At 43.8% G+C, this 17,399-nt stretch overlaps 1 protein-coding gene across 1 annotated transcript in view; it reads right to left on the bottom strand.

Annotated features, from left to right (window-relative positions):
- The window catches only part of LOC129626008 (trophoblast Kunitz domain protein 1-like), a 30,539-nt gene extending 26,923 nt beyond the window's left edge, over positions 1–3,616 (bottom strand). The window contains 2 exon segments of the mRNA XM_055545123.1: positions 1,153–1,236; positions 3,497–3,616. Coding sequence (XP_055401098.1) covers positions 1,153–1,236; positions 3,497–3,590 — 178 coding nt within the window. The 5' untranslated portion in view covers positions 3,591–3,616.
- Between the last annotated feature and the right edge of the window lie 13,783 nt (positions 3,617–17,399).

Here is a 17,399-nt window from a genome sequence, read left to right as displayed (position 1 = left end):
CCAGGACAACATTCAAATATGAACAATAAAATGATATTCAAATGGGACAAAGAAAAAGGCCTGGAGAATTGTCTAATATTGTACAAGCCTTGGCCCCATGAGCCAACCACACAAAGGGTGGGTTTTATGCTTTCCCAACATTTCTCAGTGGTCCAGGTCTGTGTGATTAAATTTTAAATAGAGGGATAATTATTACTTGGCCCATAAATATTCTTTCTTTTGGCCCCTAGTATCAGGTAGAGAAATCGTTCATGAACATATCCTAGTGTAAAATGACCAAGCATGGCCATGAAATGTGAATAAGCTGTTTATATTTATGACTCGTAATATGTTCCAAGAACTCATGCAGCACTTATCTGCTGTTCAGATGAGGACTATGGATGACCTGCTGGAGGACACATGGCATGAGGATGACAGGGTCTGAACAAGATACAACCCAGTTGATACACTATCCTATTCTGCCAGGAACTCTGAAAATACCGGTAACTGGTGACAGCTTCTGGGTGCAGTGTCCTACTTTCATTACTCCCCTGGCCCAGCAATCACCTGAGCTCCCAAAGCACAAGGGAGAGTGAGTTGGGTTTCCTTGACACCAAATATGTGGTGTCTCTCGAAACAACATTCAATTCCCCAAACACCCACTGGGTGTGCAACAACGCAATTTAATTCAGATAGGAAATTGGGGGAGTTAACATACATTCTGCATGTTGATGTCTCAGAACTGTCCTCAGTTCAAATGCGAGCCATGTGTGCCCATCCCTCATGATTTGACAAAGTGTCTAAAACTGGGAAGTTCCGTTACCCCAACTCCGAGTTCAATAACTCAGTTAATCTGATGACCAAACTCAGGAAGACCACTCACATAGGGATCACACCTTGCTATTAAGGATAATTCTAGGCACACCAAAATGAGTAGATGTGCAAGGCAAAGTGGAAGTGGAGTTGTGGGGAGCCTCCATGTCCTAGAGAACACAGGACCCTGACATCACCACCCTCCCTGTTTTAACACCCCAGAAGCTCTCTGAATGCCCACATTTATGGATTCTTCTTGAGGTTTCATCAAACAGGTATTTTGCTTGAATCATTGGCCAGTGGGGACTGTTCCCAATCTCAGTGTCCTGTCCTTTCCCCAGAAGTGCAGAAAGCTCAAACCTGTAATCACACCGCCGAGGACACTTTTAACCACATTTACTACTGAACGCGTCTCAAGTTCCTGTGTGTGGTTTGTCTCCGGACCTATGAAAGACAGTAAATTCCAAGAGTTTTAGGATGCCTGGTTTATGAACTAAAACAAGGGTCAAATATGGATAATAAAATAGTAGTCAACAATGTACAAAGAAGGGAAAACATATGGATAATACACAATAGTCAAAAGGGAACATGGGAAAGGGCCTGGAGACTTTCCTAATAATGTCTCAGCTTTAGTATCAGGAATCAACATTCAACTGGTTGTTTCTTACATTTCCTGCAGACAATTCATCCCAGGTCTTTCTGATTATTTTTCAGATAGAGGAATACTCATTATCTGACACATAAATATTCTTTGTTTCCCAAACTAAATAGTTAAAGAAATTTTTTTAGAGTAACACATCTTGGCGGAGCATGCACAAAATTCACCATGAAATGTAATTCAATTTTTATTTTAATTACTGGTGATCTTTTCAAAAGCCATGTAATATGTATCCCCTGTTCTGATGAGAAAATTGCAGATGACTTGCCCCAGGACATGGCATGTGTGTTTCAGGGCCAGGACAAGATTCTGGCATGTTACAACCTATTTGATACAGTCCTTGATTATCCCAGGAACTCTGAAAATACAGATAACTGGAAACAACTTATGGGTGCAATATGTACTTCCATTGCTCCCCCTCTTTGAAGCATCACCTGAACCGCCAGTCACAGGGGAGAGTGATTCTGGGTTTTTCCCTCACACCAAATATGTGGTGTCTCTACCAACAGCAGCCAATTCCCCAAACACCCACTGGGTGTTCAACAAGTCCATTTACTTCTGATGGGAATCGATGGAGTTACTGCAGATTCTGAAGGTTGGGGGCTCAAGACTGTCCTCAGTTCAGATGCCAGCCATGAGGTCCTGAGTCAATCATGCTTGTGACCAAATAACTAAAATGGAGGGGCAGGCAAGTCTATGACCCCAACTTCAAATTCAACAACTCAACAGAACCGGTGGCTGAACTTTGGGAAAGCATTGCTTACTATTCCCAGATTAATGTACAAAATATAACTTAAGGCAGCAAAATGGAAGAGATGTGCAGGGCAAAGGGAGAGGAGGATGTCCCCAGCCTCTGTGCCCTAGTGAGCACAGCACCCTCACTTCAACTTCCTATATTCGCCAACCCACAGGCTCTCTGAGCCCAGTTCTTATGTATTTCTTCCTAGGGTTCACTAAGCAGGCATGTTGGCTGGAGTATCAGCCACTGTGACTGATCTCACTTTCAGTTTCCTCCCTTCTCTTCAGAGGTGCTGGAGTGGCAGCTGTTGAAAACTGTAAACATTAAATGGGTGCTTGTGGTTTCTTGGACACAAACCACACCTCAAGGTTACCTTGAGCTGCCTTTTGTTACTCATCTCATAACATCTAAAGTAAGGAAACTGCAAGAGTTTTAGGAGACCTGGGCCATTAGCTAAGAGACGGTTCAAATTTTAAGCTTTTTATTACTACACAGGGTTTCCCTGGTGGCTCAGCTGGTAAAGAATCCACCAGCAATGCGGAAGACCTGGGTTCAATCCCTGTGTTTGAAAGATCCCCTGTAGAAGGCAAAGGGATCCCATTCCAGTATTCTGGCCTGGAGAATCCCATGGATGATAGAGTTCATGGGGTCTCAAAGAGTTGGACACGGCTGAACGACTTTCACTTTACTTACTTTTATTACTGCACTACAGCGAGGTTCACAGACATGGCAGGGAACAAGAATAGAGATTCTCAGAAATGGGGTCCCTGATCTGGCAGAATTTTGAGACATATATATATATATATATATATATATATATATATAAAATTCTAATAAATACAAAATTTTAATAAATATCCTCATGAGAGTCATGATATCAGTGGAGTTAAAAGTCTGCAACTAAAGACTTCCCTGGTAGTCCAATAGAAAAGAATCCACATGCTAATGCACAGGACTTGGGTTCTATCCCTTGTTGTGACGATTCCATTTGCCTTGTGGCAACTAAGAAGGTGAACTGCAACTACTGAGCCCAGATGCCTAGAGCCCCTGATCTGCAACAAGAGAAGCCACCCCAACGAGATTCCACACCCTGCAACCAGAGAGAAGACTCCAGAACTAGAGAATACCCTTGAATAGGGAGGAAGACCAGTGCTGCCAAAACCAAAGAAACAAACAAAAATCCTGGCCAGCATGGCAGAGAAATCCAAAGATGATTAGCAGCACCCAATCCACACCTGCCCCACCCACTTTCATGGACTTCCATTGTTTTCCCGTAAGCTGTAGAAGAGAGGTGAGGCTGGACCTACCTTCATCCTGGATATGGTGTATATTCAGCGGGGTGCTGTCCACCAGGATAACCAGGAGGACGAGAAGGGCTGCAGAGAGGCAGAACCGTCTCATCTTGGTAGCCTTCCAGGAGGGCTCCTGAGGATGCTGAGGACAGACAGACTGAGCTTTTAATATGCTGGCTGAGGGGTGGGATCAGGTGATGAGGAGGTGGGTGGGCAAGGGGAGGAGTTGGGTCAGTCCTGTTTATTGCGTAATCTCCCTACCTAACCATGCCTCCTGCTTCTGTCTGCAGGGGTCAAATATCCAGTAAGAACAATTCTCAGACTTGATGATGCCTGTGGGTCTCATGTAAACACAGATTGTGATCAGACAGATGGAGGGAGCATCCCAGCCCCTCGAGCAGTGCCTGGCATGTGATGGATGATAAGTAAGTGGTTGAGAGTAGATCAGAAGACAGATAAGTGACTAGCAATGTGTTAGCCCAGGTTCTCCATTTCAGCCTTCTGCATGAGTCATCTCACCTGGATCTCAATGCCCTGACCCCCCTCACCTACCTCAGATGACAGGTGTGATACAGGTCACCTTCCTACAACCATTGCCACAACTTCTCCCGTGAATGGACACATGCACTTTACCAGGCATTTGTCCAGGCAGGAACTTAGCTGGTGAAGGTGAAGTCAACCTGGGCTCTAACCCTGTTTATGCATCAAAAAACGAATAAGGGGAGAGACTGAGGAGAAGCAGGGGGCTGATCATATATTCACAGCATGACCCACAGTTGTCCCTCATCTGGTTTCATCAACTAAATAGTTAAAAAGCTAAGATCATGGAATCTGCCATTATTTCATGGCAAATAGAAGGGTAAAAGGTGTAAGTAGTGACAGATTTACCCTAATTAGGCTATAAAATCACTGTGGTTGGTGACTGCAGGTGTGAAATCAGAAGAAGATTGCTTCTTTTTAGCAAAGCTATGACAAACCTAGACAGTGTGTTGAAAAGTAGAGACATCACTCTGCCAAAAAGTTCCATATAGTCAAGTCTATGGTCTTCTCATTGGTCACATAAGCTTGTGAGATCTGGACCAGAAAGAAGGCAGAGTGCCGAAGAATTGATGCTTTGGAACTGTGGTGCTGGAGAACACTCCTGAGGTCCCTTAGACAGCAAAAAGATCAAACTAGTCAATCTTAAGGGAAATGAACCCTGAATACTCATTGGAAGGTCTGATGGTGAAGCTGAAGCTCCAGTATTTTGATCATCTGATGTGAACAGCCAACTCATTGGAAAAGTCCTTGATGCTGGAAAAGATTGAGGGCAGAAGGAGAAGAGGGTGTCAGAGAAAGAGATTACTGGATGGCATCACCGATGCAATGGACATGAACTTGGGCAGACTTGGGTGATGGTGAGAGACAGGGAGGCCTGGTGTGCTGCTCTCCATGGGGTCTCAAAGAGTGGGACACACCTGGGTGGCTGAACAACAGCAACAATATGGTATTACTATCACTATTATCATATCTGACATTCATTAAATGGTTACTCTGCTAACATTTGAACAAAGCATTTAACAAATACATCTCTTTCACTCTCATCACGATACTTTGAGATTGATAGAGAAAGAGAAAAGCAACCTCTGAGTTCCAAGACCTGAGCTGGTACCACCAACAGCCCTTCTGTTCTCCTGCTCAACATAAACATTTTACAAAGCTTCAACATCAGATGAGACTATACTGGGTTGGTGAAAGTTCTAGACAAAAATAAGATATTGGATAATCATGCTTGAGCACTGAGCAAAAGAGCTACATTACACAAATCACCAATATGATCAAACATCTTATCTTGTGTGAGTGTTATTTCTTGGCCAGGTACAGCTCAAACCTCTATCTAGTCTTTCCTTCTTAAAGTTAAGATTAAGATACTCAGAGAACTACTCCACTTCCTAAACATCATCCATCCAGACAAATCCAGCTTTCTGAAACCCTCCCCAAATTCAGCTCAGAGAAGCCCATGTCTTTTAATTTCTGTGGATGAAGGGAAGCAGGGAGCTGAACATGTACCAACAGTCACCCGTCATCTGGTTTCACGAACAGGAATGAGCTGTCTGCCTGAGTGGACATCAGGGGACCTCAGAAGACCACCAATAGCCACCCCCTTCCTCCTGCTCTCTCCCTCAATGGCAATGGGGACATAGGACCTCATTTTGGGTACCAGCTCTGCATTTTCCTAACACTGTGCCTGAGGGTTTAAGCCTCTCAGAACCCCGTGTCTTCAGGTGTTACCTGAGATCCATGTAGCACACTCATGTGGTTGCCGTGGAAGCAATGGATGCAACAGGCATATATTCCTTCTCCCTAGAAGTCAAAGTCTTTGTAGTAGTAACAATAACAGCAATGAGTAATTACTCTAATTAAAATTTAAATTCTTCATTGTAGCAGGCATTATTCTAGACACATGAAACATAGAATTCATCTAATCCTAAGAAATCTTTAAAGAAAGGGGGAGAAACTGTTGACATATCTGCATGTTACTGAGGAGGTACCTGAGATAACAAGAAATAAAGTAATTTGTTTAGATCGTAGCTTGTAGAGAGGATTTGGGCCCAGCAATCTGACTTAGAGTCTGTGCACATGCACTCTGCTGCATTGCAAGCTGTAAATTAGAGGGCACACATGTCACACCCACCATCCCTTCACTCACTCTTGTTTATTACTTGTAGTTACAAACATAGAACACCATTAGAATGGCAGGAGCTCTCAATACCAAGCTGGCTTAGTACACATGTGCATCAGGAGTGGGCAACTCACAAAAGAAGCCACTGTGAGTGGAGGGTCCTTCTGTCCTGAGACATTCCACGTGCATGATTTCATTTAGCCTCATGTCAATCCTACAATATCTGGGATTCTCATACCACAGTGTCAAGCAGAAAGGAGAGACTCAGATAGGTAATGCCACTTGCTCAGGACACACAACCCACAGATGGTACAACAAGGATTCACATTCAGGAGGCACTCTGGCCCTGCCCCTCTTTCTGCCTCAATGTCTGCATCTGAGACCACAGAGTGGCTGAGGCTCTCCCCAAAAGAAACTCCTCTTTTCTCCCCTCTCCTCTCTCATTGGTATGTCTTTTTTTCCCATTGTTCTCCTCTCCCGGTCCTCCTTACTCTGGTCAAAATTAGATGCCCCCAGTCCTGCAAGCCCCCTGATGGGCCAGTTCTGACTCCACCTCCATGCTCCCTGCTCATGTAAGTGTGGTCTCTAATTAGAAACCTCGTTGACCCCTGCAGGCAGGCCTCTTTAGAGAAATTGCAGGACAGGAACAAACAGTGGATATACACTGGATGAAGACAAGTGATGCCAACCCTCTGGGATCCCAGGTCATATCTCTGCTTCTGTTCCTCAGTATCTCCATCTGAATAATGGGAATCTTCAATTCCATGCTATCTAAGGCCACATCTTCAAATGGATGGAATGCACCCGGGGCAGAGATAAGATTTTAGATATTTCAGATGCTGTGCCATGGGAGAGGTACTTTCACATCTGAGTAATGGGTGATTGTTTTCTTGCTACATGATACAGAGCACCTGACTTTTTGAGCCCCATGGTGTATTTTTTTTAAATTATGTCCAAGATTAAAAGGGAGCGTAAACTAGAGGTTGCAAGTCTGGCTAGACTATATGTAATATAAGCTCACAGAGGTGATTTTACAATTTTAGGCATTTATAAGACTTCACAGTGGGAGATTTAATTTAAAAATTTTCTATCAGTGCAGGACAAGTAACCCAACTGGCATCATAGTCCTGGTATTTAATAAGGACCATGAGTCTCAGTGTGAGTGAGCATCAGAATCCCTTAACCATTTGGCCAAACACAGATTTGAGATCTTCACCCCAAGACTTTGGATTCAGTAGCACATGGTGGGACCTGAGTAGCTGCATCAACAAGGTTTCCAAGACACTGAGGGTGCTGCTCAAGGGACCACACTTTCAAAACCCTGAACTAAGCTAACAAGAGTGGCTCTCTTCTCAGGAGGGGCGCATTCTCTCCAGTTTCAAACATCCCCAGCATTTCCTATGGTCCACCTGCCTCCACCTGACTCCAAATACTTCCATGAACATTACTCACTTGTCCTGGAGGGCATTTAAAATTGTGACCTGTGAGGTGGGTTCATGGTAAGTGTTGATAAAAAGATAGCTTGCTCTTCTTTAACAATATTATCAATTAACTATCATTATTCCTTTTTCAGAGATGAAGATACCGAACTACAGCTATGGAAAAATAACTTTCTGGAAGACAAACAGCTGAAAATCAGGAGAAAGACATTTGGCTGTTTGTCAAGTGTCACCAGACATTTTAAAATCACTAACAAACAAACATATGAACACCACTCAGGAAAATCTATTTGGTATTAACACAGATGATGCATCAAAGATTTTGGGCATGACTTCATGAATGTCACATCATATTTGCAAGAATATCAGGTGGTCCCAGCCTCTCTGGCAGCATCCAGGCAGCCACGTTCCCAAGGCTTTCAAAGTGCTGGTGGGGTGGAGGATGAAGGTGAGGATGCAGTGATGGAGAAGATTACAGCAAGAATCAGGAATTCAGATTTCAGGCTCCACGTTCACTCCAGACTGGAGGAGCTTTTCTCCTGCATTGTTTCCATCTGTACTTTAATATTCATGGACTGTATCCTTTGTGCCTGGAGCTGTGCAAAATTCTAGGGATAAAGGGAAGACTTGCTCTCATGGTGCTTAGAGCCAACTAATTGAGACAGAAGTAAAGCAAGTACTCATATGGGAGAGAGGAAAGAGGTAGATTTCAGCTGAGGAAGGTTTAGTTGAGAAGCAAGAAGGAAAGGTTGAATATTGTCACAAGCAATCAGAGCTCAGCCCTGACCGGGTGCTCCTTGGACTTCAGCTTCTCAGGGTAGACCAGTTTCCATGACCTCTGCAAAAGAGAGGAACTTGCAGATTGAATCTCTGAAGCCCCAAACCTGGACCCTGTGTACCTGGATAGGACCTAGGCCTTCCTATAAATGAGCAACAACAATCCTCTAAGGATCACAATGACCACCAAGAAGGAAGTGAATTTTTGAAGCCAAGGCGGGGGACTCAGTAGCACTACTGAACTGCTCTGGAGGTAGCTGACTTACTCTTCCCATCTAAGAAAGGGGAGGATAAGAGTAAGCTCAGATTACCATGACAGTGCTTCTAGAGCTGATCTTTTGCCAAGCTGGTCCCTGGAGGACTTGCTCAGCCCATAACTTCTGAGGACACTGCATCCACTTCTCCTGGGAGGTAGCGAAGAAAATAGTCGCTGTGGGCAGTTGTGAGGAGTGTGTACCCTCCTGAGCTCCACCTTTTCCCCTAGCCCTTGCCCTCTCCCCATGCCCTGCCTGCTGTCTTACACAGGATAGGATATCACCTTCTGGGGCCTTAACACAGCCTGGCCCCCATTGTAGTCTTCGATTTTTAACAGTTTAGCTACCATATACAAAGGTCTCTTAAAACCTGGACTTGGCAATGTAGAAGTGTCTGCTTATTTTGGCCTTGTAGGGACCTATGTACAGCAGTTCCAGACAGACATCAGGCCACAGGGCTGTAGGAATGGGAGGATCTCCATGAAATAGGACAATGTTCATTATAGCTGGGTCTAAAAGGCAAACAACAGAAAATATCAGTTTGTTTGCACTGAGAGTGGTAGGGATGCAGGGGTGTGAAAACTCAGAGGGATGGGTTGAGGAGGGAGGTGGGAGTGGGTTCAGGATGGTGGCGGGGGGGACACATGTACATTCATGGCTGATTCTTGTCAATGTATGGCAAAAGTCACCACAATATTGTAAAGTTAATTAGCCTCCAATTAAAATTAATTTTAAAAATTAAAGAAAATACCAGTTTGCTTGCAATAGAGAGTGGTAGGGGTGCAGGGCTGTGAATGTGAAAAGGCCCTTTCATATCCTGCTTTGTAGGACATTATTACTAATGTTGTTAGGATTCAGATCAACAGGATAATATTGTAAATATTTACATATCATTACTGAATATTTATACATGAATTGGCATGTTGCCAATGATTAGCTGCAAATAGAACAAGAATGCTGTTGCTAAGTCACTTCAGTCGTGTCCGACCCTGTGCGATCCCATAGATGGCAGCCCACCAGGCTCCCCGTCCCTGGGATTCTCCAGGCAAGAACACTGGAGTGGTTGCCATCTCCTTCTCCAATGCATGAAAGCGAAAAGTGAAAACGAAATCGCTCAGTCGTGTCCGACTCTTAGCGACCCCGTGGACTGCAGCCTACCAGGCTCCTCTGTCCATGAGATTTTCCAGGCAAGGGTACTGGAGTGGGCTGCCATTGCCTTCTCCGAGAACAAGAATAAAGGATACATATTAAGGATATTCTCCATATGTTGATCAAGACTGGAGCTAGACAATGGTCCACGAGTTTATAACCACTCATGAGTTTACTGGTCACTCTCCACAATACAGTCACAAGCATCCTGTTTCAAAGTGAATCATATTCCATGGCTCCATGACCCGTCCCTCAGGGACCCCCTAGCTTTCTGAGAGTCGTATTCTGATTCTTAAAATTCTACAAGCCTCTTCATGATTTGTCCCCCGGCAAGTCTCAACTTGTCCACTTGTCCCAACTTGTCTCAACTCATCCACCCCCCTGCCCCTCAACCCTCTCAGCCTCAGCCACTCCGGTCCTGGCTGCTGCTCAAACTTCAGGCACTTTTTTGGAAGGAGCTGATCAAAACCTCCTTATCGCAGAGCCTTTCTCTGATGCTTGCCATCCACCTTTACCCCCATCACTCTCTTTCTTCACAGCACTCATCATAACCTGGCATAGGATTTTCCCCACTCTTTACTGTGTGTTTCCCTCCATTATTGTATGTATATCATTTTCCTATATTTTGTTTAGAGTTGTTCCCCTACTGAAAAAACTATGCTCTCAGAATCAAAAAGATACATTTTGATAAGTATTTCTCAAGTAAATAACTCTCCTGTTTCAGACTCACGCCTGTATCATCACTGAAGAGAGTGGATAGAGTAAAAATCCTATTAATCTCTATGATAATGAGGCATATATATATATATATATGAGTACAACTGTCATGTATATCATTATAGAAAATTAAAATATACTCTGATAGAAGAGCAAGGGGAAGGGCATTCAGTCTTGACTAATATCATATCAGCCTGGGGAAAGCAATTTTGGCCCCAAGAGCAAACTCAACAAAGTATGGCATTTCTTGCTCTGCCTGCAGTTGCCTCTGAAGAGAAGACCCTCAGCTGTCATACAACTCTCTGTTTAATTTCATCACAGGGATATGATCATTATTTGACACTTTTTTGGGGGGGGGTATGTCATGGAGAAAACTAGGTAGGTCGACAAGACTTTCAGATGAAAATTTTTGCTGGAAAATGGACATAACTGACAACAAAAGTGTAAATTCTTTGTACTCACCACTGGTAATCCTTTTAGAAATCTGTAAAAACATGGTAACCCTGCTCTCATGAAAAAGCTGAAGATGGGAATATTCTAGGACACACAGCATGTAGGTGGTAGGATGAGGACAAGACACAATCTGTTAAAACCCATTTAATCAAGTCCCTGATTCTGTCGGGAATTCTGAAAATGCAGAGAACTACTGAGGGGTTCTAAATGCTCTGTTCAGCACATTATAGTCCCCTTACCCTGGATCTCACCCGAGACACAAATGGAAGAAAACAGTGAGTCTGGGTTTTGTCCCTGACAAAAAACATGTGGGGTGTCTGCCAACAGAACCCAGTTCCCCCACACCCACTGGGCATCCAGCAGTCTATTCACTTTTGACACTAAATCTGCAGAGGTGACCCAGACCCCACATGGTGAGGGCTCCATCCCTGAGGACAGCCCACACTTCCAAGTGTTGATCACAAGCCTTGGGGTCATTTACACGTGTGGCCAACTGACTGTTAATTCAGATATTGCTTGACCCAACTCCCATGCTGAACAAGTTATCAGGATCGCTCACAGAAATGGGGACCCTTTACTTATGGTCCCCTCTTATATAAAGTCCACACTGAATAAAATAAAACTCCAAGACAGCAAAAGGGAGGAGAAGCATAAGGCAAAGAGGAAGAAGGAAATTCTGAGCGTCCATGCCATCTCAAGACACTCCTCCCTTAAACCATTGATGTTATTACCCCTCTTAAAGTCTCTGAATGCAGTGTTCAAGGGTTTTAATTGACAGTTTGAAGTGGTCAGTTTGACTGAATCTTTGGCCATTTCTCGATGGAACTCAGTATCCATTCTCTCTCCCCCAGAAGACTGGGGACTGAAAATTCTAACCTTTTAATCATATGATGGAGAAGGCAATGGCACCCCACTCCAGTACTCTTGCCTGGAGAGTCCCATGGACAGAGGAGCCTGGTGGGCTGCCATCTATGGGGTCGCACAGAATCGGACACGACTGAAGCGACTTAGCAGCAACAGCAGCAATCATATGATGGCATATTCTGGAGTCCAGGTGTGCAAAGATACTATCTAAGGTCTGATCCTTCACAGATTTCAGTACTTAGAGAAAGACAATAAATTTCAAGAGTTTCCGGATTCCTGGGGCATAAACCAGGATAAGGATCAAATATGGATATTTTAACTATCCTAAATGGCATTTAGAGACAAGGTAGAGACTAGGAATAGATGGTCTCAGAAATGAAATTCATGATTTTGTAAAATGAGGTGGGATAATTTTATTAAAAGCAAAACACATATTGATACTTTTTGAGAGTCAAGAAATGTACTGGAGTTCAACTACTCACTTCCCAGAAGAAATCCAGAGAGGGCTGGCAGCATCCTCCATACCCATATTCCCACCCCTTCCATGCACTCACCTTCTTTCCCTCCAGTCTATAGAGGATAGGTGACCTGGGACGTACCCCAGACCTGGTTGCTAGTTTCATTCCCTGGAATGCTGGCCAGAATGGTGCCCAGGGAAAATGAGCAAGGCTTCAGAGAAGCAGAGTCTGCTCATGTTTGTGACCTTGCAGAAGGGCATCTATGGAAAGAGATGTTCACAGATCTGTTTACACCCCAGCAGATGGGTAAGAACAGATGAGAAGGAGGGAAGTGAGGAAATAGAGGATTTGGGGTCAGTCATGTACAACATGCGGAGAAAGCAATGGCACCCCACTCCAGTATTCTTGCCTGGAAAATCCCATGGGCGGAGGAGCCTGGTAGGCTGCAGTCCATGGGGTCGCTAAGAGTTGGACACGACTGAGCGACTTCACTTTCACTTTTCACTTTCATGCATTGGAGAAGGAAATGGCAACCCACTCCAGTGTTTTTGCCTGGAGAATCCCATGGACGGGGGAGCCTGGTGGGCTCCCCTCTCTGGGGTCGCACAGAGTCGGACATGACTGAAGCGACTTAGCATTAGCATAGCATGTACAACATGCAATCTCCCCACATTCCATTGTCCTGTTTCTCCCTATGCTTGTGTATTTGCTCAATCACTTCATCTTGTCTGACTCTTTGACACCCCATGGACTGCAGCTCGCCAGGCTCCTCTGTCCTGCTTGTGTCTGCTCAGGGCAAATGAACAGTAACTTCAGTCTTCAAATTTGACTCTCTCTGTGGTCTCATGAAAACACAGAAAGTGAATCTACAGGTGGAATTTTGTCCAATATGGTCCTCAAGAAGCATCCCAGCACCTAGAGCGCTGCATGGCACGTGAAAGATGGTCTGTGGGTGAATGAGAGCAGATCAAAGGACTGCTAGGTGATCAGCAGTGTGTTAGGCCAGGTCCTCCTTTACAGCCTCAGGCAGCCGTCTTCATATCTACATGTCAGTGCTCTCACATTAACCCCATTTATTTCAGAGGACTGGAATGACACAGGTAAGTTTCCTGCAACCGTTGTGGCAGCACCTCTACTGGAACACACAAGTTATTTACTTCGAACTGGTTCAAAGAAATGTTGAGCCAGGGAAAAACATCTCTATCTGAGCCACAAACCCTGACATTCTGGATAGAAATAAAGGAAAGGGCATGGGCAGAATGGAAATAGAAGAATAATGTGTCTCCAGAGCATGACACCCACTGCCCCTTGCCTGGTTTCACATAACAGGAGAGCTATGTGCCAGAGTGGACCTCAGAAGCTAGAGTAAATCTCAGGAACTGGAAGATTGCCTACCACCAATCTACCCCAACCACAACTCAGGACTCTACACTGTAGTTTTTGGAACCAAGGAACCCTGGCCCTGACTTTGGTCCAGGCAGGAACTTAGCTGGTGAAGGTGATGTCATCCTGGGCTATAACTCTGTTGATGCATCAAAAAGCAAGTAAGGGAAGGGAGCAGAGGGGAAGAAGGGAACTGAACCTGTATCCACAGCATGACCCACAGTCATCTATCATCTGGTTTCACCAACAGGAGAGCTGTATGCCTGAGTGGATATCAGGGGAACTTGGAAACACTGGTAGCCACCCCATTCCTCCTGCTCTCTCTGTCACTGACGATGGGGCCATGGGATCTTGGTTTGGGTACCAGCTCTGCATTTTCCTAACTTTGTGCCTGAGGATTTAAAACTCTCAGAACCCTGTGTCTTCAGGTGTCACATGAGACCGATGATGCCCACATGATGTGGTTGCTGTGGAAGCAATGGATGCAACAGGCATTCCTTCCCCCTAGAAGGCAAAGTCTTTTGTAGTAATATTACTCTAGGTAAAATTTAAATTCTTCATTGTAGCAGTCATTATCCTAGATACATGAAACATAATTCATCTAATCCTAAAAATCCTTAAAGAGTGGGGGAAACTGGTGACATATCCTCATGCGGCTCTCTTCTCAGGAGGGGAGCATTCTCTCAAACTTCCACAAGCCCCACCATTTTGCATGATCCCCCTGCCTCCACCTCACACAAAATACTTCCATTCACATTACGCACTTGTCCTGGAGGGCATTTAAAATTGTGACCTGTCATGTGGGCTCACAGGAAGTGTTGATTAAAAGATAGCTTTCTCTTTAACAATCTTATCAATCAACTATCATTATTCCTGTATTAGAGATGAAGATACCGAACTGCAGCTACAGAAAAGTGACTTGCTGCAAGACAAACAGCTGAAAATCAGGAGGAAGACACTTGCCTGTTTTTCAAGTATTCCCAGATATTTCAGTTTCACTAACACACAAACCAACACCACCCAGGCAAATCTTGATACTAACACAGATGATGCATCAAAGATTTTGGATGTGATTTCATGAATGGCAATAACATTTACAAGGAAATGAGATGGTCCCAGCTTCTCTGGCAGCATCCAGGCAGCCACGTTCCCAAGGCTCTCAAGGTGCTGTTGGCATGGAGGATGAAGGTGAGGATGTATTGACAAAAAACATTACAACAAGAGTCAGGAATTCACATCCCAGGCTCTTCTTTTCCTGCAGTCATGAAGAGCTTTTCTCCTGCATTATTTCCATCCTTACTTCAATATTAATGGACTGTATCCTATGTGCCTGGAGCTGTGCAAAGTTCTAGGGATAAAGAGAAGACTTTCTCTCATGGTGCTTAGAGCCAACTGGATGAGACAGGAGTAAAGCAAGTAGTCCTATGGAAGAGAGAAAAGAGGCAGATTTCTGCTAAGGAAGGTAGGGTTGAGAAGCAAGAGGGAAAGCCTGAACATTCTCACAAGCCATGACTGGCTGCTCCTTAGACTTCAGCATCTCAGGGGAGCCCAGTTCCCATGGCCTTTGCAAAAGTAGAGGAATTTGCTGATTGAATCTCTGAAGCCCCACACCTGGACACTGTGTACCTGGTCAGTACCTAGGCCATCCTAAAAATGAGCAACAAGTCCTCCCAGGATCGCAGTGACCACCAGAAAGAAGTGAATTTTTGAAGCCGACGTGGGGAATTCAGTAGCACTACCAACCTGTCTGTGGCATGGCTGAATTACTCTTCCCATCTAAGAAAGGAGAGCATGAGAGTGAGCTTCAGATCATCAGGATGGTGCTTCTAGGGCTGACCTTTTGCCAAGCTGGCCCCTGGAGGACATGCTCAGCCCATGATTTCTTTTTTTTTTTTAATATAAACTCATTTATTTTGATTGGAGGCTAATTACTTTACAATATTGTATTGGTTTTGAAATACATCAACATGAATCCACCATGGATGTACATGTGTTCCCCATCCTGAACCCTCCTCCCACATCCCTCCCCATACCATCCCTCTGGGTCATCTCAGTGCACCAGCCCATGCATCCTGTATCATGCTTCAAACCTGGACTCACGATTCATTTCACATATGATATTATACATGTTTCAATGCCATGCTCCCAAATCATCCCACCCTCGACCTCTCCCACAGAGTCTAAAAGACTGTTCTATACATTTGTGTCTCTTTTGCTGTCTCGCATACAGGGTTATTGTTACCATCTTTCTAAATTCCATATATATGCATTAGTATACTGTATTGGTGTTTTTCTTTCTGGCTTACTTCACTCTATATAATAGGCTCCAGTTTTATCCACCTCATTAGAACTGATTCCAATGTATTCTTTTTAATGACTGAGTAATACTCCATTGTGTATATGTACCACAGCTTTCTTATCCATTTGTCTGCTGATGGACATCTAGGTTGCTTCCATGTCCTGGCTATTATAAACAGTGCTGCGATGAACACTGGGGTACATGTGTCTCTTTCAATTCTGGTTTCCTCGGTGTGTATGCCCAGCAGTGGGATTGCTGGGTCATATGGCAGTTCTATTTCCAGTTTTTTAAGGAATCTCCACACTGTTCTCCATAGTGGCTGTACTAGTTTGCATTCCCACCCACAGTGTAAGAGGGTTCCCTTTTCTCCACACCCTCTCCAGCATTTATTTCTTGTTGATTTTTGGATAGCTGCCATTCTGACTGGCGTAAAATGGCACTTCATTGTGGTTTTGATTTGCATTTCTCTGATAATGAGTGATGTTGAGCATCTTTTCATGCATTTGTTAGCCATCTGTATGTCTTCTTTGGAGAACTGTCTGTTTAGTCCTTTGGCCCATTTTTTGATTGGGTCATTTATTTTTCTGGAATTGAGCTTCAGGAGTTGCTTGTATATTTTTGAGATTAATTCTTTGTCAGTTGCTTCATTTGCTATTATTTTCTCCCATTCTGAAGGCTGTCTTTTCACCTTGCTTACAGTTTCCTTTGTTGTGCAGAAGCTTTTAATTTTAATTAGGTCCAATTTGTTTATTTTTGCTTTTATTTCCAATATTCTGGGAGGTGGGTCATAGAGGATCCTGCTGTGATTTATGTCGGAGAGTGTTTTGCCTATGTTCACCTCTAGGAGTTTTATAGTTTCTGGTCTTACGTTTAGATCTTTAATCCATTTTGAGTTTATTTTTGTGTATGGTGTTAGAAAGTGGTCTAGTTTCATTCTTTTACAAGTGGTTGACCAGTTTTCCCAGCACCACTTGTTAAAGAGATTGTCTTTAATCCATTGTATATTCTTGCCTCCTTTGCCAAAGATAGGTGTCCATAGGTGCATGGGTTTTATCTCTGGGCTTTATATTTTGTTCCATTGATCTATATTTCTGACTTTGTGCCCGTACCATACTGTCTTGATGACTGTGGCTTTATAGTAGAGCCTGAAGACAGACAGGTTGATTCCTCCAGTTCCATTCTTCTTTCTCAATATTGCTTTGGCTATTTGAGGGTTTTTGTATTTCCATACAAATTGTGAGATTATTTGTTCTAGCTCTGTGAAAAATACCGTTGGTAGCTTGATAGAGATTGCATTGACTCTATAAACTGCTTTGGGAAGTATACTCATTTTCACTATATTGATTCTTCTGATCCATGAACACAGTATATTTCTCCATCTATTAGTGTCCTCTTTGATTTCTTTCACCAGTGTTTTATAGTTTTCTATATATAGGTCTTTAGTTTCTTTAGGTAGATATATT

The sequence above is a fragment of the Bubalus kerabau genome, chromosome 13, assembly GCF_029407905.1.
Source record: "Bubalus kerabau isolate K-KA32 ecotype Philippines breed swamp buffalo chromosome 13, PCC_UOA_SB_1v2, whole genome shotgun sequence".
Taxonomy (NCBI): Eukaryota; Metazoa; Chordata; class Mammalia; order Artiodactyla; family Bovidae; genus Bubalus; species Bubalus kerabau.
The sequence above is the reverse complement of the archived record's forward strand: the minus strand, read 5'-3'. Positions and strand labels throughout refer to the sequence as shown.